Consider the following 23,919-nt stretch of genomic DNA (forward strand, 5'->3'; position numbering starts at 1 on the left):
TATAATCTGTTTAGAAGAACTCCATCTCCAAAATTTTTTAATAATAGAGCTTGTAAACTAAAATACTTACTCCATTCATCCCAAATTACTATTCATTTTATTTTTTTCTAGATGTGTAGTTTTTAATATGAACTTAGATATATATTATATCCACCTACATTGTACAAATTATATATTTAAAAAAAGTCAAAACAAATAATATTTTGTGACGGAGGGAGTATTAGTTTTTAAGTGACTCCTTAGCATTAAGTCAACCATATTAATTCCCTGGATCATCTATCTTGCACATCCCATCAATCAATATTGTAATGAGTCATGACCCCTAGTAATGAGTTAAAATTGTATTAAGTTTTTTTCCGTAACATTGGATTCCAATATTAAACTATTACCGAACAAAGACAAAATATGAAAGCTCGAAGATTGCGAGACCTGACTGGCACTGGAACTGTGGTCGTTCGCCCGAGTCTATCCGGAGTTTATTGGTCACGTGGATACGCATGGCACGCGCGTCGACCGCCGCAGGGTCCAAGGTTCGGCGTACGTGGCAGCCGCGTCCTCGCCTCGCACGCACCGTCGTGGCACCGCACGCATATGTGTTGGGCGCCGGATCGAGCCCAGAACATGGACCACTGGCCTGGCGGACACGGCGGTGAATCGTCGGCAGCCAACCGCCTGCGTTATTGTAGCTAGTACGTACGTGCTGGCAGGCAACAAACAGCTGCGCAGAGCGCGCGCACTGCAAACTGCAGCAAACCGTCCGTACGCAGCACGCGGTGGCTGTCTCGCCGCCGTCGCCGTGTCGCCGTGTCCTAGTTACACCGCGGCCAGTGTCCCAGTGCGTGCCACCCACGCGCCCATGCATGCGCCTCACCTGGGCGGATACCGGAGCTGGAGGCCGGAGCACACGGGTCAGGATTGCATGCATGCACTGTTCGAAGGCAACGCTTATCCGGTGGTGCGTCCTCCAAGCCCGGCCGCCTGAACGGTCGTCGTGTATATAAACAGCTGACCGTACGTGCCACTTCAAAATCATTAGAGAGCACTTCGAATTAATTAACTTCGAAGCTTTAGCTAGGAAATCTTAAAGCAGTGATCGATCGTAGCAAACAGTCAATCAATGGCGCCGGCGGCTCACCGCGACGGCGGCGCGCCGGAGACGGAGCGGAGGGTCTTCCACTTCGGCAAGGGCCGGAGCGACGGCAACAAGGCCATGAAGGACCTGGTACGTGCATTTTAGTGCTTACTAGCAGCAGTTTCCTCTCAAAAAAAAAAAAAGAAGCAGCAGTTAGCATCGTGAAAGACTTCCACCGACGAATGCAATGTTGATCGCCATGCCATGCCGCGCGCGCAGCTGGGCGGGAAGGGCGCGAACCTGGCGGAGATGGCGCGCATCGGGCTATCGGTGCCGCCGGGGTTCACCGTGTCCACGGAGGCGTGCCGCCAGTACCAGCAGCAGCTCGGCGGCGGCGGCGGGGCCGCCATGCCGCCGGGGCTCTGGGAAGAGGTCCTGGACGCGCTGCGCTGCGTGGAGCGCGACATGGGCGCCGGCCTCGGCGACCCCCGCCGCCCGCTGCTCCTGTCCGTGCGCTCCGGGGCCGCCGTCTCCATGCCAGGCATGATGGACACCGTGCTCAACCTCGGACTCAACGACGGCGTCGTCGACGGCCTCGCGGAGCGCAGCGGCCGGCGATTCGCCTTCGACTCCTACCGCCGCTTTCTTGACATGTTCGGCAACGTGGTAAGTACAGTATATTATCGGTATATACGAGACTTGCTTGTTCTTCTAAGAAATTCAAATTCTGTCCTGAAAAATAATTCATATTTTAAGATGTAGAGTAATGTGTTTTTTTATCTTTTTTAATTCAAGTTGGTACGGATTCGCGTGTATTCCTTCTTTGTGATTCGAAATATTTCGTCGTGTATTCGTAGTTGGTATTTGGGCCTAGATTTAGCTGCCCCTATGGGCCGAAGCGAGGAAATAAGCCCATTCCTTGCCGCTTCCATCTTTTTTTTGCCTCTGCTTTCTCCTCCCGTCCGCTAGGTGCTCGCTGAGGCTTGCAATGCGAGCCGCCGGCTGCAACGCGGCGCCAGCGACTACTCACGCTGGTGGAGCGGCCCTCAGTCTCGTCCATGGACGCTGAATTTCAGCGTGGCGTGGACGGCGATGCTGCGCCGCGCCGTGAATTGGGGGCACGAGACTTCTCGGGGCCCGGCGCCGGTTGGTACGATACTCTCTGCTTTCGTCAGGGCTGATTGCACTTGTAACTCGAGGATCAGATCCATTTTTGGGTCCCAACTCCCAAGTATTCTTCAAGTTAGAATTTCCATTTAGAATCGTGTACACTCTACGAATATTCTGCTGAAACATAAATAAGTATTGAGTGCCATATTGATTTGAAGCCTAAATTTTCAATGAATTATTTGATTTCATATTCGGGATTTGGTTTTACTCTAAATTATATTATGATCTTAGACATGAGGTCAGCTTCAAAGTTTAATCTCATTTTGTAACTCATACTTTAATTCTTATAATCAAACTGAATGTTGGTTTGGAATTTCTGTTTTATTGTCTCAAGTTGCCAATCTGAGCTGGGTTATTGTCTTCAATCAAACCACAATTTCAGTTCAAACTTTGAAACCGCATAGAATTTCAGCAATTTGGAACATTTAGGGTAGACAATTAGAATTTCACTTTGAGTCTTTAATTGAAATTATTTCATTCAGGAAAGGCCTTCAGATATTCTAAAATTTTCAAACAAACCCTATTCTGTGTATTCTAAAATGTTCATTTTGAGGAATGCAATACTGTTATTTTAAGTGTCTTCCAAAATGCTTGGTAAGACCCCATGTTGCATTGCATATAACGAAAATGCTCTAAAAGTTTCTTGGTATCAGAAGCTGTATAATGAAAATGATCCTGTGACCATGACCAAGTGAGTATTGGTGCTGGATATATTTCATAAAACAGTGCGAAAATAGCAATTATCTTGAAAGATGATATTTGGTGTCTGTTGACAAACTTTGTCTTTACAGATTAGTTCGTTTTCTTTTTGCTTCATATGTTTGCTGAAATACTTCATAAGCTATGTGAAGAAAGATGATATTCCCATTCGCGTTGATTTCATTGTTTATAAGGTATATGATTTTGTCAGGTTATGGGAATACCTCATGAGCTATTCGAAGAAAAACTAGAAGCCATGAAAGTTGCCAAAGGGTTGCGAAACGATACTGAGCTGAATGTCAAAGATCTGGAAGACCTGGTAGCTGAATATAAGAATGTTTATGTGGTGACCAAAGGTGAACAGTTTCCCTCAGGTATGTGTATCCATGTAGCCACATTTATTAGAAAATATTAACTCATTATCTGTTATGAGTTGGGGTGGCAATGTTATAATTTGAAAGTAGATCTGGATATTTCTTCGTTTTCATCTTTGTTGCATATTTGTAGATCCAAAGAGGCAGTTGCATTTGGCAATCTTGGCTGTTTTTGATTCATGGGACAGTACTAGGGCAAAAAAGTACAGAAGCATTAATCGGATTACTGGATTGAAGGGCACCGCTGTGAATGTTCAGTGCATGGTATTTGGCAACATGGGTAGCACATCAGGCACTGGTGTTCTCTTTACTAGGAACCCTAGTACCGGAGAGAAAAAACTTTATGGCGAGTTCCTTGTCAATGCTCAGGTAGTATTATGATTTGGTGTTTAGTATCTAAGGTTCCATAAGGCATAATATTTCGTTCCACTCACAATATTTATTGCCTGGATTCAATTTATACTGATTTTGGAAGACTTACAGATTACTTTCTTTTGTAGGGTGAGGATGTGGTTTCTGGAAATAGAACTCCACAAGAACTTGATGCGATGAAGGAGTGCATGCCAGAGCCTTATGCAGAACTTGTCGAGAACTGCAAAATCTTGGAAAAACATTACAAAGAAATGATGGTGGAGTATACTGTCCAATTATCAAGCTTTCTCTTTCTATGTTAGTAACTTAGTATTGGGTCTTCTATGTGTCTGTGCCTACAGATTGAGTACAATCTAAAATTTCTGTTCAAAAGGATTTTCCTTTCTTCATGCTGGAATAAATTAATCAGAAGTTGTTTTGAAAAATTGACCTATTTCTGAATGCCTTCATTTCCAACTGATGGAAAGGTCTGTGACTGATAGTATGTTTTTTAAAACAATGGCATCTTGGTAGATTATAAATTTAAATCAACTATTTGTCATGTTGAACATGGATGTTGATAGGCATAGTTAGTGTTAGTAATTATTGTTCCACGGTGGTGTTTACTGCTGGCCCTCAAATCAACTGTCATCTAATGAGACTACAACTATGTTTTGGGCTTAACCACCTAGTTCAATGCAATGCAGGACATTGAGTTCACTGTTCAAGAAAACAGACTTTGGATGCTTCAGTGCAGAACAGGTAAGCGTACTGGCAAAGGTGCAGTAAAGATTGCTGTGGACATGGTCAATGAGGGCCTGATTGACCATCGCTCAGCAATTAAGATGGTGGAACCACGGCACTTGGACCAGCTTCTTCATCCTCAGGTATTATTTGAGTGATGAGCACCACATTTGTGTTGTATTATATACTTTGTTGGCAATTATTTTACTCAAAGGAAAATGTAGCAAAGTGCATTTCTACTACATTAAAGAAACTAATGGGTCTAAATATTTATTAAGATACAACTGTATACGAATACTGCATTTGAAACTTGTCAGGATAGAAATAGAACTCCCCTTTTAATCTTTTTCACATGTAACATGTAGTTACTGGCATATTTTGCTCTGTCACTAGAATGAATTAAAATGATGGCAGCATACCTATTTATTTCACTTTTTCTTTGGCCTTTTGTTAAACTAGTTTGAGAACCCATCGTCATATAAAGACAAAGTCATTGCTGCGGGCCTACCTGCATCACCAGGAGCTGCTGTAGGTCAGATCGTCTTTGCAGCTTTTGATGCTGAAACATGGCATTCAGAAGGAAAATCAGTTATTCTGGTAAACACCTTTTCTTATATTTGAATACACTAGCTTGTCTTTATTTCAATTTGCGAAGCTGTGAGACATACTTTTTTTCTCTTGCTTTCCAAATATAAAAACTCCTTTTACATGTATATAATTTTAAGGTAAGGACTGAGACCAGCGCGGAGGATGTTAGTGGCATGCATGCAGCCGTTGGAATTCTCACAGCCAGAGGTGGTATGACTTCTCATGCTGCAGTTGTAGCCCGTGGCTGGGGCAAATGTTGTGTGGCAGGATGCTCAAGCATCCATGTAAATGATGCTGAGAAGGTGATTAACAATTTAACATATAAATCACTGCCTGCACGTTTTAATGCAGAAACTTTGTTGATGCCATGGTGACAATTGCATTATGTTGAAAGTAATCAGGAAGATAAAAAAGCTGATCTTACTTTGATCATTTTGCGTTTCATATAAAGTATGTTTTGATTTGTATAATTTTTTATATGCAGGTGGTAGTCGTTGGAGGCAAGGTGCTTTATGAAGGTGATTGGCTGTCACTGAACGGATCAACTGGAGAGGTTATCTTGGGCAAGCTACCTCTATCCCTGCCAACACTTAGTGCTGATTTGGGAACATTCATGTCTTGGGTGGATGAAGTTAAACAACTAAAGGTAAAAAAAGTCTGTATCTGTGTGTCAGTATAGATTTAATTATTCACCATGATTAGCCCTTCACGATTCTCAGTACATTCAAGTCAAACGCAATAAATGAATCTTCCATCACAACCCTTGTTTCTATATGGTGGTTGCTCTAGGTTATGGTCAATGCAGACACTCCCACAGATGCGCTGGCTGGAAGGAAAAATGGTGCTGAAGGCATTGGATTGTGCAGAACTGAACACATGGTTGGTACAATGCTTTATGTTGTAGTTGTGGTAATAATATATTATTAATGACCAGTGTAATGTTGTCACTGCATCATTCTTTTCTGCTTCAGTTCTTTTCTTCTGACGAGAGGATTAAGGCCATGCGACAGATGATAATGGCAGATACTGCTGAACAGAGGCAAGAAGCATTAGGCCTTCTCCTGCCATATCAGAAAACAGACTTTGAAGGGATTTTTCGTGCAATGGATGGTATGCGGCAACAAACATGCATTTGTGTTTGATTTCACAGTCATGCAAGTTTCATTAATGAATTTGATAGCTGCAATACTATTATCTTATGTTCAAGTTGACTGATTTATGCATCTGCAATATGATTGTCACATCATAACTGAACATCGATATCTTTTTTCTGATGGGAAGAAAATTGATCTCTGTAAGTCTGTAGTGAACTCCCAAGTTAATTATTTCCACTGGTAAAATATTTGCTGTGTCAACTTACCCCTATGCATTAAAATGAGTTTGAAGCGTAGAGTTAAATTGCATATCCAACCCGGGACTACTGCATTCGTGCTTGTTTTCCAGGCCTTCCTGTAACTATTCGGCTTTTGGATCCTCCACTTCATGAGTTCCTTCCAGAGGGTAACGTTGAGGATGTTGTCCACATGTTATCTTGTCACACTAATTCTACTCACGAGGAAATCCTTGCGAGGGTAGAAAAGCTTTCTGAAGTGAACCCAATGCTGGGTTTCCGTGGGTGCAGGTTAGTTTTTCATGTTGCACTCAGTTGCGCCATGCATTTGCTTGCCAGCCATTTCTGATGTAAAAACGGCAGCATTATTCTGATTCACTGAAATTAGCAAGAAAGTATATGACCCACACCATCACTTCTGATGTTGAATTTGTTTCATATTTTTAGGCTTGGTATATCATACCCGGAACTGACAGCAATGCAAGCCCGTGCGGTCTTTGAAGCTGCTATTGCTGTGAATGACCAAGGTTTCCAAGTTTTACCTGAGATAATGGTGCCTCTTGTTGGAACACCTCAGGTGTGCAAGCTTTTTGTCGAACTCTTGAGAGCTACTTATAGTTTTTGGCAGTGTTTCGACATGCATAAGGGATGGATTAGAGGAGAACTTAATAGTGGAATGCTATGAAACTTCAAAGTTTAGGATGTATTATTATTCCCTGTGTATGCATAGGAGCTGGCCTTTTTTTTTTTTGAAAAGTTTCCATTTATCCTGGGCTGCACGTTTTTCTAGTTCAAGTAGATGCATCTTTGATTTAAATGGCATACGTTTCTGTTTAGGTTCAGACTGTTAACATGGATTTGAATTGCTCAGTTGCTTATCTTTTCCCTAATGGAACTAATATTTGAGTGATGCTTTTTCAGGAACTTGGCCAGCAGGTGAGCGTGATTCGTCAAGTTGCTGACAAGGTTTTTGCTCATGCAGAAACAACTATTACATACAGAATCGGGTCCATGATCGAGGTTCCGAGGGCAGCTCTTATAGCTGATGAGGTAAATGGAATGAACCTTGTAGTTTACTTGTGTACGGGTCCATAGGAGGGTCTATGCTCAATAAGAGCTAGAAAGAGCATACAGCAATGTTATAACAAATATCAATAGTTTTTGGCATTTGCCTATCATGAATACTGATGTATATTTCGGTGGATGTGATTACAATGATCTGCAGATAGCAGAGCTGGCCGAGTTCTTCTCCTTTGGGACAAATGACCTCACGCAGATGACATTTGGTTACAGCAGGGATGACATTGGCAAGTTTCTCCCAACCTACATGTCCCAGGGTATTCTCCAGCACGATCCATTTGAGGTAAGCTTTGCTCCCTGATTAAGCTCTCTTGCTTAAACTAGTTACAGTCCCATATACATTGCTTTATATTTTCTGTTCGTTCTGTATTATTAAGACATAGCGTGTTTTAAGTTACTTGGTTCAGTAAGGTTGCTTTTGGATCGTCAGGTGCTTGACCAGAAGGGGGTCGGGGAGTTGGTTAAGATTGCCACTGAGAGGGGCCGAAGGTCAAGGCCTGATTTGAAGGTAATAAATTAGCTTATATGCATCATCCAAACTCCTTTTTAAATTTCCTTATATTGAAGGGAAAATTTTGTTCTCTTGTCGATTAAGTTGGGTCGTTTTGGGGGGAAAATTGTAATGACAGGTGGGCATTTGTGGTGAACATGGTGGCGAGCCTTCTTCTGTTGCATTTTTTGCAAAGGTCGGACTGGACTACGTTTCTTGTTCACCTTTCAGGTTAGGCACTATTATTGTATCTTAATGACTATAAATCATTGGAACAAGACATAGTCAAACTGATCCTTTTCGAATTAATATTCTCACCCCACATGTATCAGAATGGTGTGTAGTATTCAGTAACTAGATGGTGCAGATGTGGCATATGAGTTTTGAGTTTCCTAGCTTATGAACGATGAAGTTCGTAGTTTTGGTTGATTGGCTTCCTTGAGATGTTTTGTAAGCTCAGGCTATATTAAGAAAAATACAGAGAAGAAAAAAAAAGGGTAATGCAGCTGTGTTTTAATCCACGCGCTTAAAAATGAATTTGATGACACATAAATTTGGATGCAGGGTCCCAATTGCAAGGTTAGCTGCAGCGCAGGCGGCCCTCTGATGAGCGCGAATGTGTGAAGCTCCTCGCAAGCAATCGTTGGTGCATCTTTGTAGATAAATAATGCACAGATGGGTACCTCTTGAATGGTCGCTTGAGAGACTACGGTTTATCTAGTAACTTGTAACTTGTAAGGCATGTTTCAAAACGTTGGGATGCCATCATGTCAATGTTCACAAGTTGTACAATAGCTCGTTTACCTGTAAAAAGGCTAGGAATTACACTGAAATGTCTGCAAAAGCGAATAAACAAATAACATCCGTTGGAAGATCGCAAGGCGCAGCATATTGGACATGACGAACGATGATACGTGTTTCAGAGAAAAAGACACCTGAGCTAGAGAGATGCCTATTCATGGAGGATCCCTTGCCCCAGGTCCACCCCTTGCACTTCTGAAAGTTTTGCAACCTCCTAAATCATAACGTCACAAAATGGGAACATATACTTGGTAAGAAAAGGAGGAGAAAAGACAGAAGGCTTTGGCACCAATGCATCGAGTCCATCACATGGTGCGGTGCATAACTGGAGGTATTTATTACAAGACCAATAAGATTATCATTTTGTAGATGGCGTGAACAACTACAACACACAAGTTCGAAACTCGTTGATGCGGCAGGGCGAAAACACTGATATCAACTGCAGCTAAATACCAGCAGTCAACCAAACAACCAAAATAAAAGACAGAGAAAAAAGAGCAACGATAGCTCAAGAAAGAGCAAATTTCAGAATGACCAAATTTCTTGAGTCAGACTCCAAATTTAAATTTTATGGTCTGTGCATGATCAGCTACAGATACAAAGTAAAGGACAGAAAAAAGAGTAAGAATAGCTTAAGAAAGAAATATGGATAGAGAGATTTCTACTAGCAAAAGAAAAGGTAAACAACATAACCACCAATAATGGGGTTTTGTTATTTCTGACGAGCACTGCTGTTGGTGAGAGACATACTGAAGGCCATTCCCTTCTTGACGCCAAGGCTTACCTGATGATTTCAGTGACTTGGCCCTCAGCCAATCAGCCCTCTAGCTTGCCTGCACGCTAGGACTTTGTTCCAAACACAGTGCTTCAGCATCAATCTTTACTGAAACTATGAAAGTTCTCCCATCTATACTTCTTTAGTGCAATGAAAAATCGAAAGCTGAATTCTTGTATGCGATTTTCATAACTCCCAAGTGAGGACATATCTTACTCCAGCTTTTTTGAGTAAACATCACTACACTTCTATGTATTCAACAAAAAGAATGAACTATGAAGAAAGAAGTGCCTGTTGAAAATATAGCATGCACACAGCTAACAAATGGAAATAGGTATAATTAGTTAAAAGCAAGCAAATTTAACTTAATATGCAACCTCTCACAGGAAAATCATGACTGGCAGCATTTCTTGATATTAAAATCAAGAATACAATAAAGCATAAACACAAAATAAGAACCAAAAAAACAGGTTTGGGTACACAAGCTGCAGCTACATCGCTAAATTCGGTAACAACTGACTGTAGGTATCGGCATCGTTTCAGGTTAGCGATTGCTGGCCTTCACACTGCAAATTATGCTTCTAGCCTTGAGCAGCCAGTGAATCCTTGAGAAGTGGAACATATGGAAGATATGGAAGAAATGGGCGGTGATACAAATGCTCTTTGAGACTGCAAACAACACAAACTTTACCACGATCCATGTCATATGAAATCAGCTTATCCTCGCACCTACAAACAAAGAAAATCAAATTGCATTCTGGATGGATCGCGATCAAAGCGTAGTCCCGTTCAAACACAGGATCCTCCTCTCCTAAAATCTGTGAAGTGTTAATGCTGTACTTGAATAACCATTCACCACTGTCATAGCCCTCAAGAATCCAGACTTGGGCATAGTACTCGTGACTCGTGAGCACAACAAAGCTATGACTTTTAGCTGCTTCATTACGATACGACTGTCTACCGCCGTAGTTGGACTAAAAATCACACAATGCCAGTTTGCAGAGACTCACCACCGCCGCCAGTCTCCACACTGCCGCACCACCGCCGGCCACCACACGACTGCCGCGGTGCCGCCCGCCATCCAAGCCCCGAATCGCCCCATCACCGAAAGGAACGCCGGCCACTGCATACCGTACCGCCGGTCTCTGCTGCATCAATGCCAGCCTCTGCCGCACGACCGCTGCTCCTCCTCTCGAACTCGAAGGGTAACCACAAGACATCAGACGGATCTCCTCTTGAAGACTCAATACAATAGCATACCATCAGAAGTATTGCACTGCGGAGGCATAAACACTGCTGTCATCCCAAGCTGGAAACACTTTGTTTCAAGCAGGCTATGCTCCAGAGTCCAATCATTCAGTCCTTCACTATACATGTTCCCTCGTCTGTACTTCTTTAGTACTCTGAAAAAGCAAAAGCTCAATTCTTATGTGTGTCTTTTCCATAATTCCTGGTACGGGCATATCTTATGCTCACCATTCTTGCGCAGACACCAACACATTTCCGTATATTCGACATAATGGATTTACTAAGGAGAAAGGAATGCCTGTTGGTAATAAGGCAATGCACGCAGCTAAGAAGTGTCTAAAAATGTAACAAGAAAAAACAAGCAAATTTAACTTAATACATAATCTCGGTTAAGATAAGCTACATGGTCTTGATGGCTGACAGTATTTCTTTGAAATAAAAACAACAACACATCAAAGCATAAACACAGAAAAGGAAAGGATAGGTAGAGGTACCCAAGCTGCACCTTCATTGTTAGATTTTTGGTCACAACTGTAGGCACCGATATCATTTCAGGGTAACAATTATGGGCCTTCACACTGCAAACTATGCTTCAGCTGTGACCAGGAAGTGAACCTGAGAGAAATGGGACATATGGAAGATATGGAAGAAATTCATCATAGAAAAACTCTTTGAGACTGCATATGACACAAACTTTCCCATGATCCATGTCGTATGACACCAGCATATGCATATCCTCCTCACACCTCCAAACAAAGAAAATCAAATTGCATTCTGGATGGATGGCAATCAAACAGTAGTCCCGCTCAAACATTGGATTCTTCTCCTCGAAAATATGTGCAGTGCTAATGCTGTACTTAAATACCCACTCATCACCATCATAGTCCTCAAGAATCCGGACTGATAATTTAGAGGTATCACAGTCCCTCATATTTATGTAATACAATAGCCCCTGAGATTGACCAATTAAAAAAAAAAGGGCCTCTGCAGAAGTTTTCAACACGCATAGTTTCCAGCAAAGGAATGGTCCTCCATGTCTTCCCCTGTGTCCACTGACAGTATCCTTAAATCATAGGTCAGCAGATGCAACTTTCCATTGAGAAAAACAGCATCTCTATCGACTACCTGAAGCTCATTGTCCCAACCATTTTCATGGTGACTCCACGCACCTGTCTCCAACGAGTACATATTCACACCAGAGATGTACCCATACAATCCTCATCCTCCTCTATAATTTGGAACACGTGGAAGTGGAGGGAGATGGCCGGGTCGAAAAAAAGACGGTATGCAGAAGCATTGCTGTCGTGGTCAGAGTCCGGCAGGACAACCCATTTCTCTGTTGCAGGATTGCACACAACATAATTGGCTTCATCACTTAGGGAGACCCTCCCACAGAGGCAGAAGAGGAGGCCATTGCAGCAGATCTTTGGAATAATCAGCTTGTAGCCGGTGATGAAGGTCAACGAAGGGTCTGAAAATGGCCGACGCTGACCATGTCGCCGCAAAGGATTTCGACAAGTTCTTAAGGACTACGATTCAGCCGCAACACTTTGCGGTGCTCAGAGACATCTTTCCACTGGCCAATGATCTGACTGATGATCAGCTCATGCAGATCACGGCCAGCGCTGGAACGGTGAGCGCGTGACCGTCGGTGTGGCAAGCAACACAATCGGTCGTGGTCACGCTCCATGGATACGGCGAATCTCAACATATTGGTGTGGAACATGCGCGGCTTGAATGCGCGCTGCCGCCGGGTTGCTCTTCGCTCAGTACCGTGGGACACGAACGCCTCCACCGTATGCGTCCAAGGAACAAAGTTCCAGTTCCCAACAAACATTGACGGCCAGGTAAAGGGCGTGGCAGAGTTTGAGGCCGAGCAGGATGAGCTGATCAAAGCCACTGAGGGGAAGAAGATGAACATCAAGAAAAAGTACATGGAGAAGGAGGTGGATCTAGAGAAGGAGCTGGATGCCGCCATGACGGGCCTGATCGACAAGCACAAGCCGGACACCTTCCACGCCATATGGTGTAGTGCAGGTGCTAAACACCTCCCCCTCTTGGGTTGGCCTACATCAGGAGGAGGAGGGGCACACCCATAGTATTTCCACACTCCTAACGTAGTTGATTAGTTGTATAATTCCCTGTATAATCGTTAAGGGGAGAATGTTCCGTGTGCGTATGTCCGGTCAGCCCGCGATGTAACATCTTCTTATCGTTACTTTCTTCTTAATACAAAGATACGCAGCTCTCCTGCGTATTCTAGGAAAAAAAAGAAAATGGCTGCTCTTCGTCTCCCATGATGCCAACGAAATCTGGAAATATTATCATGTCTTTCTCATGGTTGAGCCTGCAGCTGCGGTAGAAGAAGCCGGACAGCGTCTGGGGAATCTTCTTGCGGTGCTCGGGGTTGGTGATTAGACCGTACCAGTGCCAGGAAACGCACTTGAAGCGGCAGACGGATTTGGCCGGCAGCCGCGACAGGATCTCGACGATGAGATCGTCGGTGAGGTGGGCGGCGGCGCTGGCACTCTTCTTGGTACTATCCATCTGTGCGCGAGTCAATCTGAGAAATGGGGATAAGCAGAAATGAAGAATCGAAGAAAGATTCAGATCAAGAGATCAGTGCAGGGGATAGAAGGAAGACGGAAGAGCAAGAAGGAGGGTAGGCGCGTACCAATCTGCCGGCGGAGGGCACCGTAGAACCATGGTGGAGCGGAAGACTGGAAGCGACGGCTGGTGAGAGACGGTGGCTCTCTGGCGTGGCTTGGCCGTGGCGCGGTGCGAACGGGGACAGTCACATTGTTGTCACGCAGCTATGGATGGACCATGGACAGATCCGCAGATGGGCTCGTGAGGAACCGAGGATACTTGGATGGATGCATGCAAAAAATCAGCAAGTAAAATTTATTACGAATTTTTTGGTCAATAATTCTTAAAAAAAATTCGATGACAATGTTAGAAACTATCTCTAAGGAGTACAGTTCACAATTATGCATATACTACAACAAAGAGATAAGAACGTTATATCACATCAGATAGAGTCATTACATGAAATTTTTTGGGTAAATTAAATTTTCAAACCACACCAATAAGCACGATATTATGAAATATCACTGAAAAATTGTCCCTGGATGGAGTAGATTTTATAGATAAGGGAAAATTGGTTCCGCAGTATCGAAAGATCCCGATTTCCGTAAAATACAACTAAAAGATCCCAACTTTCATAAAATACCACTGAAAGATCCTAGCCCTGTAAAATACCACCGAAAGATGATAACACTAACTGAAAATAGCACTCCGTTAGATTTTAGCACAAACGGTGTTAACTAGGACAAAAAAGTAAAGTGCATGGCTGGTCCTTAAACTTGTCAGGCTGTGTCACTTAGGTCCCTATACTCTCAAAATGCATATCTAGCTCCCTAAACTTGGGTTCGGGTGTCACCTAGGCCCCTGTACTCTCATAATACATATTTTACTTCCTAAACTTTGCTTTGGGTGTCATATAGGTCCATAAACCTTTGAAATGCAATGTCATCCCACTAATAGAATATGATAAGATCACATTTTATACTTTCAAGCAAGCCATTAAAGTAGCACATTTTTACTTGTTTTATTCCCTTCAGCTTCTCCTAATATTCATCCAATAATTTAATTTAGAAACTCCCGATTTCAGTTTAGTAAGTGCAACTAAGAGTTATTCAAATTTGGACAATACATGTCATACATACTAGCAAGTTAAGATATTGCCTCCAAAGTAAAAGATTATCAATCTTTCTAGATTTAGCACATCAATATTCTCGACACACGTTGAGCTGAAATTCACTTTATTTGACTATAATTAAATTGTATCTATGTAAAAATAAGTTTCATCACTTTAATTGAGATGACAATACTTTTAGAGAGTATATAAACCTAGATGACACCCAAAGCCAAGTTTAGGTGGCTGGATTTGCATTCTAAGAGTATAGGGATCTAAATGACACTCAAGCCCCAAGTTTAGTGAGCTAAATATGCATTTTGAGAGTACGGGGACCTAAGTGACACATTCGAACAAGTTTAAGGACCGGCCATGTATTTTACTCAGGACAAAAATACCCCTCCCTCTTTCCGCCATTGCAGGACATAAACAACAGTTTTAGTACACTTCGAACGGCGAATTCAGCAAACTTTGGACAGCAAATTAGGCACACTTTGGACAAACAATTCAGGACACTTCCAGGTTAATTTCAGCACCCTTCCAGCAGCCATTTCAGCACAGTTAAGAACATAAAGTTCAGACCTAAAATAAGAGTCGTTTCAGCATATAGACACCATCTACTTCAGCCATTACAGTAGTAGTTCAAGGTATATGACAACAATAGCAGTTGTTCAAGGTAGCACAAGTACGGAACAGTAGCATAAGGTCTAATTTTGTTCCATATCAGTAGCGCAGACAAATCCAAGCCTAGCCTATGATCAGCCTTCTAGCGATGCATCCTGGTCATATGTCTAGTGCGGACATTGGGATGGAAGGGCAGCCTAGGGACGCAAGGCTGGGCTGCGGACGGCGGCGAAGGGGCAGCAAACTGCGGCAGCGGAGGGTGCCGAGTCGAGGGACCGGCGGCGGCGGAGGGCCTTGGGAACGCCCGTGCGCCGGCCATGAGGACTTCCGCCTGAAGGTATGCGCAGAGACGGAGGTACACGCTGCGCCAGTTGTAGGAGGGGCGGCATCGCAGATGCTGGAAGAGGTGGCGCCGCCGTTGGGAGAGAGGGAGGACGACGGGCTGGTGCAGGTTGAGGCAAGCGGTCGACTGGATAAGACTGCTTAGGGCATTCACTTCGCCTATGATCTCATGCATTGGCACGTAATTTTGAGATGACTCAACAGGCAATCCGTACAATGAGTTATCTTATAAGTTGTCTGGTAGAGCTATATAATTCCTTAATTTATGCGTATGGAAAAAGAAATATTATGAGTTGCATGGTAACAATAACTCATACAATGGTTGTTGAGTTATCTTTTAGTCCTACAATTTAGCTCTTTCTCTCCCCTCGCTCTCTCTCCTTCACATCATGAAAAATCCTATATCGCACTGCATGAGACGATATATGAGACCACTAATGTGTAGCAATGTACTTGCTCTTATAACTTGATCTTTTTGTTTGGCCTCAAGCCAATGATAGAAAGGTCATTCCATATTCATGTTTATGTGCTAAAAGAAAGTTTTGGGTGAAAACATGTAATGGAATGCGAGTTTTAGTTAACGTTTGTATCTTTTGATGGTATTTTACAGGGTCGGGATCTTTCAAAGTATTTTACGGAAGTCACATCTTCAATTCTATAGAACCAATTTTACCTGTACACAATACTTCCAAGCCCACGACATAATAAAGGTGCTTATTAACGTGGATCTATTTAATTGCCAGCCACACTTTTCATTAACCTTTCTGCCACTTCTTCATAGGTTTGGCTCCATATGGCATACATTGAGCTATCTTTGGCATATGCCGCACGACCGTTGTTTATCCTCTTTGAGTCTTACTACAGTAGCATCTGAAGGATCTCATCTTGAAGACTTACTACGGGAACATCAGAAGGATTGCATTGCAGTGCTCTCTGCGAACAACTCTGAGAACATAAGTACCAACGGACAATGTATGGGGGTTGGGGGCATGCGAATTGTGCCCAGGATCATGTATCACAGGTACTTCCTCTGCAGTCTACACACATTTCATCAGACATCAGGGCACTGTCATAAACCAGGAAATCACACTGCTCTCTGCGTACACGCATAAACATTGCTGTCATCTCCAACCTGGACACACTTTGTTTCAAACAGGCTGTTCTCCAGGTGACCAGGTCCAATCTTGAGTTCTTCACTACAGGTTCCCTCATCCAGATTTCTTTATAGTACTATGAAAAAAGAAGCAAAAACACAAATCTTCTACGTGTTTTTCAAATTCCTAGTGAAGGCGTATCTTACTGACTTCTTTTTCTGCGTAAACATCACCATAATTCTATATAATCAACAAAATGAATTTACTATGAAGAAAGAAATGCCTCTTGGTAATATCTCAATGCACACAGCTAACGAGTGTCAACAAACACAAAAAGAAAAAAAAAACAAGCACATGTAACTTATACACAATCTATGTAAAGATAGTCTACAGGATCTTGATGTCTGACAGCACAAGATGCGGCTACATTGTTAAATCTGGTCACAACTGTAGGCATCCACATCATCTCGGGGTAATAGTTGTTGGCCTTCACACTGAGTTATGCCTCTAGCCTTGATCGGCCACTGAATCCGAGAGAAATGGAACATACGGAAGATATGGAATAAATGAGTCACGCAAATGCTCTTTGAGACTGCATATAACAGAAACTTTCCCATGGTACATGTCATAAGACATCAGCATATCTTCACACCTCAAAACAAAGTAAATCAAATTGCAATCTGGGTGGATCCCGATGAAAAAGTAGTCCTGTTCAAACCTGAGACCCTTCTTTCCAAAAAGCTGTGAAGCGCTAATGCTGTACTTACATATCCATTCACCACTGTCATAGTCCTCAAGAATCCAGACTAACAATATAGAGGTATTGACGTCCCTCATATTTATGTAATACAATCGCCCCTGAGATTGGCCAATAAAAGAAAGAGGGGCTCCAAAAGGGTTTTCAACACGCATAGTTTCCAGCAAAGGAATGGTCCTCCATGTCTTCCCCTCTGTGTCCACTGCAAGTATCTTGAAATCATAGATCATCAAATGCAACATTCCATTAAGAAAAACACCTTTAGAATCATCTACCTTCAGCTCACTGCTCCAAATATTTCCCTTGTGACTCCATGCACCTCTCTCTGACGAGTAGATACTGATATTCACACGAACAGTATATCCATAATCCTCATCTTCCTCTAGGAGCTGGAACACATGGAAGTGGGAGGAGGCAGCTGGGTCAAAACCCAAATAGTGTGCACACGCATCACTGTCGTGGTTGGACTCAGGCAAGGCAACCCATTTCTCTGTTGCAGGATTGCACACAACATAATTAGCTTTATCACTGGGGGAGACCTTCCAGCAGAGGCAGAGAAGAAGGCCATTGCAGCAGATCTTTGGATCAATCAGCCTGTATCCGGTCAAGAAGGACAACGGGGGATCTGAAAATGGAAGCTCTTCCTCCCCCATGATATCAACGAAATCGGGAAACGTGAGCACATCGTTCTCTTGGCCGAGCCTGCAGGTGGGGTAAAAGAAGCCGGAGAGCGTCTGGGGGATCTTCTTGCGGTGCTCTGGGCGGGTGATTAGGTTGTACCAGTGCCAGGAAACGCACTTGAAGCGGCAGATCGATTTTGCCGGAAGCCGCGACAGGATCTCGACGATAAGATCATCGGTGAGGTCGGCGGCGGCGCTGGCACACTTCTTCGATGGACCCATATGAGCGCCTGACAATTTGAGAAGGGGGATAAGAAGAAAGGGAGAAAGATTCAGATCAGAAATCAGTGCAGGGGATGGAGGGAAAGCAAAGACGGAAGAGCACTAAGCTCCTGTTTGGATACAACAGTCTCACATCGAATGTTTGGATGCTAATTATGAATATTAAACATAGACTTATTAGAAAACTAATTGCACAGATGGAGTCTAATTCGTGAGACGAATCTATTAAACCTAATTAGTTCATGATTTGACAATGTGGTGCTACAGTAACCATTTGCTAATGATGGATTAATTAGGCTTAATAGATTCGTCTCGCGAATTAGCACCGGATTCTACAATTAGTTTTATAATTAGCTCATGTTTAGTTCTCCTAATTAGCATCCGAACATTCGATGTGATACTGCTAAAGTTTAGCATGTGGTATCCAAACACCTCCTAAGGCGGACGGGGCGAACTAGTCCGCCGGAGATGGGCGAGAGATGGCGAGGTCTGGCGGCGGCGGCTGCGCAGTGCTAACGGAGTTACGGAGACAAAGGGTTCGTGCCCTCGTTTTTTTTTAAAAAAAAGGTTGGACTTTATTAATGAAGTGCTATTACATCCCAGCCCCAGAAAGGGAACCCCTCAAGAAAACAAAAATTACATCTAAGTCCTACAGAGGAGCACCTTCGTCGTCGCCGACCGTTGTTGCCGCAAGCCAGCTCTTCTCCATCTCCCGCAATGAAGAAGACCTAGAATAAAGAGCATGGCCGACTCCGGAATCGACGAAGAGTCTTCAAGATTTATGAAGCCCATCATTAGCACACCAAGCACGCGCCGTAGAACCGCTGAACACATTGGCAAACAGCCAAAGGCTATCTCCTCGTCGTCACCAGGGTCAGACACCAATTTCAGCACCAGCAAACCCCGGTCAACGGATAGCCAACCCGCAAGAGGAATGGATAGACACCAACCCGTATACACGAGAAGGTGCACAACCGACCTCACAAGAGAATTTTCAGTAACACTAGAACTATCTTAGAGGGACAAAACACCTCCAAAACTTCTCCACATGCCCATTGCCTTGTTCTGGTTTGCAAGACCAACGCTATCGTTGGCATCGTGGGCATCGACGACACCGAGGAAAACACAGAGGAATCAAACACCGGCGCATAAGAGGAAAACAATGACATACCCGTCGATGTTGAGACCCCGCAAAAGATATCCTTGTCAAGTACCGACAACACCAAGATTTGCTCACCTTGAACAAAGCCAATGGTAGAGAAGATGTAGAAGTAACAAAAGCTTACCGGCGAGATCCTCACCAGCAAGTAAACCAACCCTAACCTAACTAAAACTACTTTATTAGGAGGGGATATATAAGGTGCGTTTGGCAGAACTCTCAGAGCTGATTCTTTGCTGATTCTAGCAGGAGCTGTGCCAAACAGTTTTTCACAGAGAAGTGATTCTCTGCTGATTCTGTGAAGTGATTCTCTGAAATGAACTAAGAGGCTGAGAGCTAAAAAAGTAGCTTCTCCTGATTCTGTGAAGTGATTCTCCATCCTGATTTTAAGAATCAGCTCCCATAGAAAATCAGAATCAGATGGAGCTCTACCAAACGCACCCATACATCATTAAGAGGAAGTGACTTCAGCTTCCGGCTGCGGAAAAACTCCCCAAACCCTGGTTGCGTTAGCGAGGGGGATTTTTATTGTGCAGTACCCAGGGTTCGAGCCTTGGGTGGGTGACAACTCTAGTGGATGTCCTACCACTGAGCTACAAGCTCATCTGCAGATCAGGTGGTTTAGCAAAATTTTATTAGTCGGATGTTTAACAAAATGGCACCTTTTATTGCAAAAATAGGTAAAGAATTAGCATTAAACAAACATAAGACAATCTGAACTAAGAAGATTAAGACATGTTTTGTTTCGTTAGAACTTAAGACGACTTTGACTAACAATTACTCTATTGATATGTTATTTTTGTGATACAAAATAGTAATCATAAGTTAGTACTTCTGAATAAATCTTGTATATTCATAGAGTGATCTTTGGTCAAAGGCTTATCCTAGCGAAAATTATACGTCTTATATTTCTGGAGAGAGGGAGTAATGTTCAAGTTATCATTGAGGATTCTGAACTTCTGACCCGTGAATTGAGAAGACGATCTGAACTCAGTGCTTGTTTTTACTTACTCATAAGCGTAATGAAGCAACCAAACAGAGGATCACTTACTTTCATGATTCAGAATAAAAACAGCATAGGCTAAACAAACCCAACATGTAGCCTAAACATGCACTACTAGCAATGTTTATTGCGCACAGCGGTAGCTGTTCCCACCCAGCCATCTGGTAGTTCAATTTGCAGTTCAACATTTTTAGACCTAGAAAAAATTACTCCTGTAAAGTACCACTATAGATAGCTGTTCCCACCCAGCCATAATTGACCATCTCTAGATGCCATCTGTCCTAAACCGCTAAGGCAAATGGCAGCAGGGATTTTCCCATGCAAACATTCTGGAATAGATGTAGATGTGAAAAGGAAAGGTGGGGAGGGATATTTGGCATGGGGGGTTAAGCTGCTTGGAATTGGTGAAGTAATATTAGGTGAAGCGAAACAAAGAAACCACAATAGGACTCAACGACCATAGATTCCGAGGCAGTATACATATTCATAGACAAGCAGTTATCTTCAGCAGCAATTAAAGGGAATATTCAAATACCCAGAGAAATGATATATTCTTCAGAGACACTTTACTGTTCAGAATATTCTTGTTCTTTTAATAAGCAAATGTTTCAGGAGAGACCCAAACTAGGAGTTATAGTCTACCACTCTACCTAGTAAAATTATTATTTTTAACTCTCTCTGCAGATAACAGGAACATGCTTGCAAATCAGGACAAGTTATCTAAATTATCTGATGGCATATAGCCATACACATTGAAAGAAGTATAAATGGGTCATCTAATGCTTGAAGTGCTTCTACTCGACTTATCTGCCAACTCTAGCAAGCAGGACAAGTGAATAATTAGCATTTTTCTCTTACATGCTTATCAATGATGAAACACGATAGGCCAAAACTATTACATGATGTAATAATCTGACAATCGAGTGCTATAAATGACCCTACCAAGGACAACTGCTTGATAATAAACATATATATCATTCATCAGAAGAGAAGCAACCAAATAGGAACCACATAAGAAGATAGACAGTCTTACTATTTCCTATCAGTGGAGATCTCATTGGGATTGAAAGTAATTAGGGTATTATCTGCAAATGTTAGGGATAGCTGTCTTTCTGTATATAAGATATGAGATACAGACAGTGCTTCAGCATCTACCTTGACAGCAAATTTCCTTATATAAAGAGCTGAATACATTGTATGCAATTTGCATAACTCAAGTGAGGGCATATCTTACTCCAGCTTTTTGAGTAAACAACTAAACATCACTACATTTCAACATATTCAACAAATAGAAGAATTACGAAGAAAGAAGTGCCTGTTACTAATATAGCATGCACACAGCTAACAAATGAAAAAAAAATATATAAGCTGTTAAAAGCAAGCAAATCTAACTTAATATGCAACCTCTGCAAATATAAGCTACAGGAAGTTCAAGACTGACAGCATTTCTTGATATTAAAATACAGAATACATTAAAGCATAAACACAAATGAGGATCAACAAACAGGTGAGGTACATAAGCTGCAACTACATTGTTCAATTTGGTGACAACTGACTGTAGGCATCCACGTCACTTCGGGATAACCGGGTAACAATTGTTGGCCTTCACACTCCAAATTATGTTCCTAGCCTTGTAGCAGACAGTGAATCAGAGAGAAATGGAACATATGGAAGATATGGAAGAAATGGACGGTCATACAGATGCTCTTTGAGACTGCTAACACAAACTTTACCACGATCCATGTCATATGACATCAGCATGTCCTCGCACCTCCAAACAAAGTAAATCAAATTGCATTCTGGATGGATCGCAATCAAAGCATAGTCCCGTTCAAACATAAGATCCTTCTCTCCGAAAATCTGTGAAGTGTTAATGCTGTACTTGAATATCCATTCACCACTGTCATAGCCCTCAAGAATCCAGACTGACAATTTAGAGGTATCACCAGCTCTCATATTTATGTAATACAATAGCCCTTGAGATTGACCAATAAATGCTTCAGGACCTTTCCAAAAGCACGAGACAGTCATAGTTTCCAGCAAAGGAATCGTCCTCCATCTCTTCCCCTGTGTGTCCACTGCCAATATCTTGAAATCATAAGTCAGCAGATGCAACATTCCATTGAGAAAAACAGCTCCTCTATCGACTAGGTGAAGCTCATTGCCCCAACCATTTTTATTGCGACTCCATGCACCTGTCTCCGGTGAGTAGATATTCACACCATCGATGTATCCATAATCATCATCCTCGTCTGTAATTTGGAACACATAGAAGTAGGGGGAGATGGCTGGGTCAAAACCAAAACAGTACACCAAAGCAATGTTTTCGTCCCCTGATTCCGGCAGGACAACCCATTTCTCTGTGGCAGGATTGCACACAACATAATCGCTTTCGTCCCTTGGGTAGACTTTCCAGCAGAGGCAGAAGAGAAGGCCATTGCAGCAGATCTTTGGAATAATCAGCTTGTAGCCGGTGATGAAGGTCAACGAAGGGTCTGAAAATGGCTGCTCTTCGTCCCCCATGATGCCAACGAAATCTGGAAATATTACCATGTCTTTCTCATGGTTGAGCTTGTAGCTGCGGTAGAAGAAGCCGGACAGCGTCTGGGGAATCTTCTTGCGGTGCTCGGGGTTGGTGATTAGGCCGTACCAGTGCCAGGAAACGCACTTGAAGCGGCAGATCGATTTGGCTGGCAGCCGCGAGAGGATCTCGACAATGAGGTCGTCGGTGAGGTCGGCGGTGGCGCTGGCACGCTTCTTGGAATGATCCATTTGCGCGCAAGTGAATCTGAGAATGGGGATACGGCGAAAGGAAGAAAGATTCAGATCAGAGATCAGTGCAGGGAATGGACGGGAAGAAGGAAGAGCAAGAAGGCGGAAGGGACGTACCGGACTGCCGGAGAAGGGCGCCACACAATGACACAACTATGGTGGAATGGCGAGAGACGGCGGCGGCGGCGCAATGCTAACAGAACCGAGACATCAGGTTCGTGGGCCTGTGAGCAGAATTGCAGCCCATTCCTTGCCGTAGGGGGGGTCCAAACACGGAGATCCTATATGGCTTCTGGAAGCCCGTCAGTTATTGGGCTTCCAGTGTTGGATATCCATGCGCACGGCGACAACCGTCGGATGCATCTACCTCTTGCAGCCCTAGCTTCCCCCTACCTGTGTACCGCCGCCGCCATGCCCATGTGTGCCGCCACTACCCCGTCTGCGCCACGCCCGGCGTTGCCTCGATGCTGGCGCACGCTCACGCCATGCGCCGCCGCGCGCCGCTGCATCCTGCTATCGCTGTCAGGCGTCACTGCCTCACCCGCCACCCAGCCACCTGCTGCTGCCGGGCGCTGCCCCGCCGTGCGTGGGGCGCGCCACTGTCCGTTGCTACCCCGCCATGCACTACCCCTGTGCCCCGTGCTACCCCATCTCCTCCGCTAGTGTGTGCTGCCCTTGCTGTCGTCGAAGAAGAAACTGGATTTTTTTCCGAAAATGTTGATTTAGGTTCTAACAAATGTTGAATCTACTCCCTTAAAATGTTGAAATAGAGTGCAACAAATGTTGAAGGTAATAGTTTCTTTCAAAATGTTGAGATGTGTTTTCAAAAAATGTTAAATCGGTTATT

The 23,919-nt window shown here is 43.3% G+C and overlaps 3 protein-coding genes and 1 pseudogene across 5 annotated transcripts; 1 reads left to right on the forward strand and 3 right to left on the reverse strand.

The window, feature by feature from the left end:
* The first annotated feature begins 1,027 nt into the window (after positions 1-1,027).
* Positions 1,028-8,778, forward strand: LOC117840767 (pyruvate, phosphate dikinase 2). Of its 3 annotated transcripts, XM_034721295.2 has the most exons (18): positions 1,028-1,222; positions 1,352-1,738; positions 3,153-3,315; positions 3,449-3,684; positions 3,816-3,944; positions 4,374-4,553; positions 4,870-5,007; positions 5,136-5,300; positions 5,483-5,644; positions 5,788-5,877; positions 5,970-6,108; positions 6,442-6,619; positions 6,776-6,905; positions 7,250-7,378; positions 7,554-7,691; positions 7,839-7,916; positions 8,038-8,129; positions 8,463-8,778. In XM_034721295.2, the coding sequence occupies exons 1-18, from the start codon at positions 1,118-1,120 to the stop codon at positions 8,503-8,505; spliced, it is 2,682 nt and encodes an 893-aa protein (XP_034577186.1). In that variant the 5' UTR covers positions 1,028-1,117; the 3' UTR covers positions 8,506-8,778. The 3 variants fall into 3 exon arrangements, with proteins under 3 accessions (XP_034577186.1, XP_034577187.1, XP_034577188.1); XM_034721296.2 differs by lacking the exons at positions 1,028-1,222; positions 1,352-1,738 and adding an exon at positions 2,024-2,218; XM_034721297.1 differs by lacking the exons at positions 1,028-1,222; positions 1,352-1,738 and adding an exon at positions 2,067-2,222.
* Positions 8,779-9,933: 1,155 nt separating this feature from the next.
* Positions 9,934-13,428, reverse strand: LOC117835648 (F-box protein At5g07610-like; annotated as a pseudogene).
* Positions 13,429-16,976: 3,548 nt separating this feature from the next.
* Positions 16,977-18,217, reverse strand: LOC117835650 (F-box protein At5g07610). The gene has a single exon (XM_034714997.2). It carries the CDS (start codon positions 18,136-18,138, stop codon positions 16,987-16,989), a length of 1,152 nt encoding a protein of 383 aa, XP_034570888.1. The 5' UTR covers positions 18,139-18,217; the 3' UTR covers positions 16,977-16,986.
* A 3,459-nt stretch (positions 18,218-21,676) lies between these two features.
* LOC117836751 (F-box protein At5g07610) lies at positions 21,677-23,669 on the reverse strand. The gene is made up of 2 exons (XM_034716237.2): positions 23,190-23,669; positions 21,677-23,088 (listed from the first exon to the last, which is right to left on the reverse strand). The coding sequence occupies exon 2, from the start codon at positions 23,070-23,072 to the stop codon at positions 21,918-21,920; it is 1,155 nt and encodes a 384-aa protein (XP_034572128.1). The 5' UTR covers positions 23,073-23,088; positions 23,190-23,669; the 3' UTR covers positions 21,677-21,917.
* Positions 23,670-23,919: the final 250 nt, after the last annotated feature.

The sequence above is a fragment of the Setaria viridis genome, chromosome 9 (genome assembly GCF_005286985.2).
Source record: "Setaria viridis chromosome 9, Setaria_viridis_v4.0, whole genome shotgun sequence".
In the NCBI taxonomy this organism is placed as follows: Eukaryota; Viridiplantae; Streptophyta; class Magnoliopsida; order Poales; family Poaceae; genus Setaria; species Setaria viridis.

Coding starts and splice junctions, on each gene's coding strand:
- LOC117835650 (XM_034714997.2), bottom strand. CDS start 18,138: ATGGGTCCATCGAAGAAGTGTGCCAGCGCCGCCGCCGACCTCACCGAT.
- LOC117840767 (XM_034721295.2), top strand. CDS start 1,118: ATGGCGCCGGCGGCTCACCGCGACGGCGGCGCGCCGGAGACGGAGCGG. Junction 5,645..5,787: donor ATGAAGTTAAACAACTAAAG/GTAAAAAAAGTC, acceptor TGGTTGCTCTAG/GTTATGGTCAATGCAGACAC. Junction 5,878..5,969: donor TGTGCAGAACTGAACACATG/GTTGGTACAATG, acceptor TTTCTGCTTCAG/TTCTTTTCTTCTGACGAGAG.
- LOC117836751 (XM_034716237.2), bottom strand. CDS start 23,072: ATGGATCATTCCAAGAAGCGTGCCAGCGCCACCGCCGACCTCACCGAC.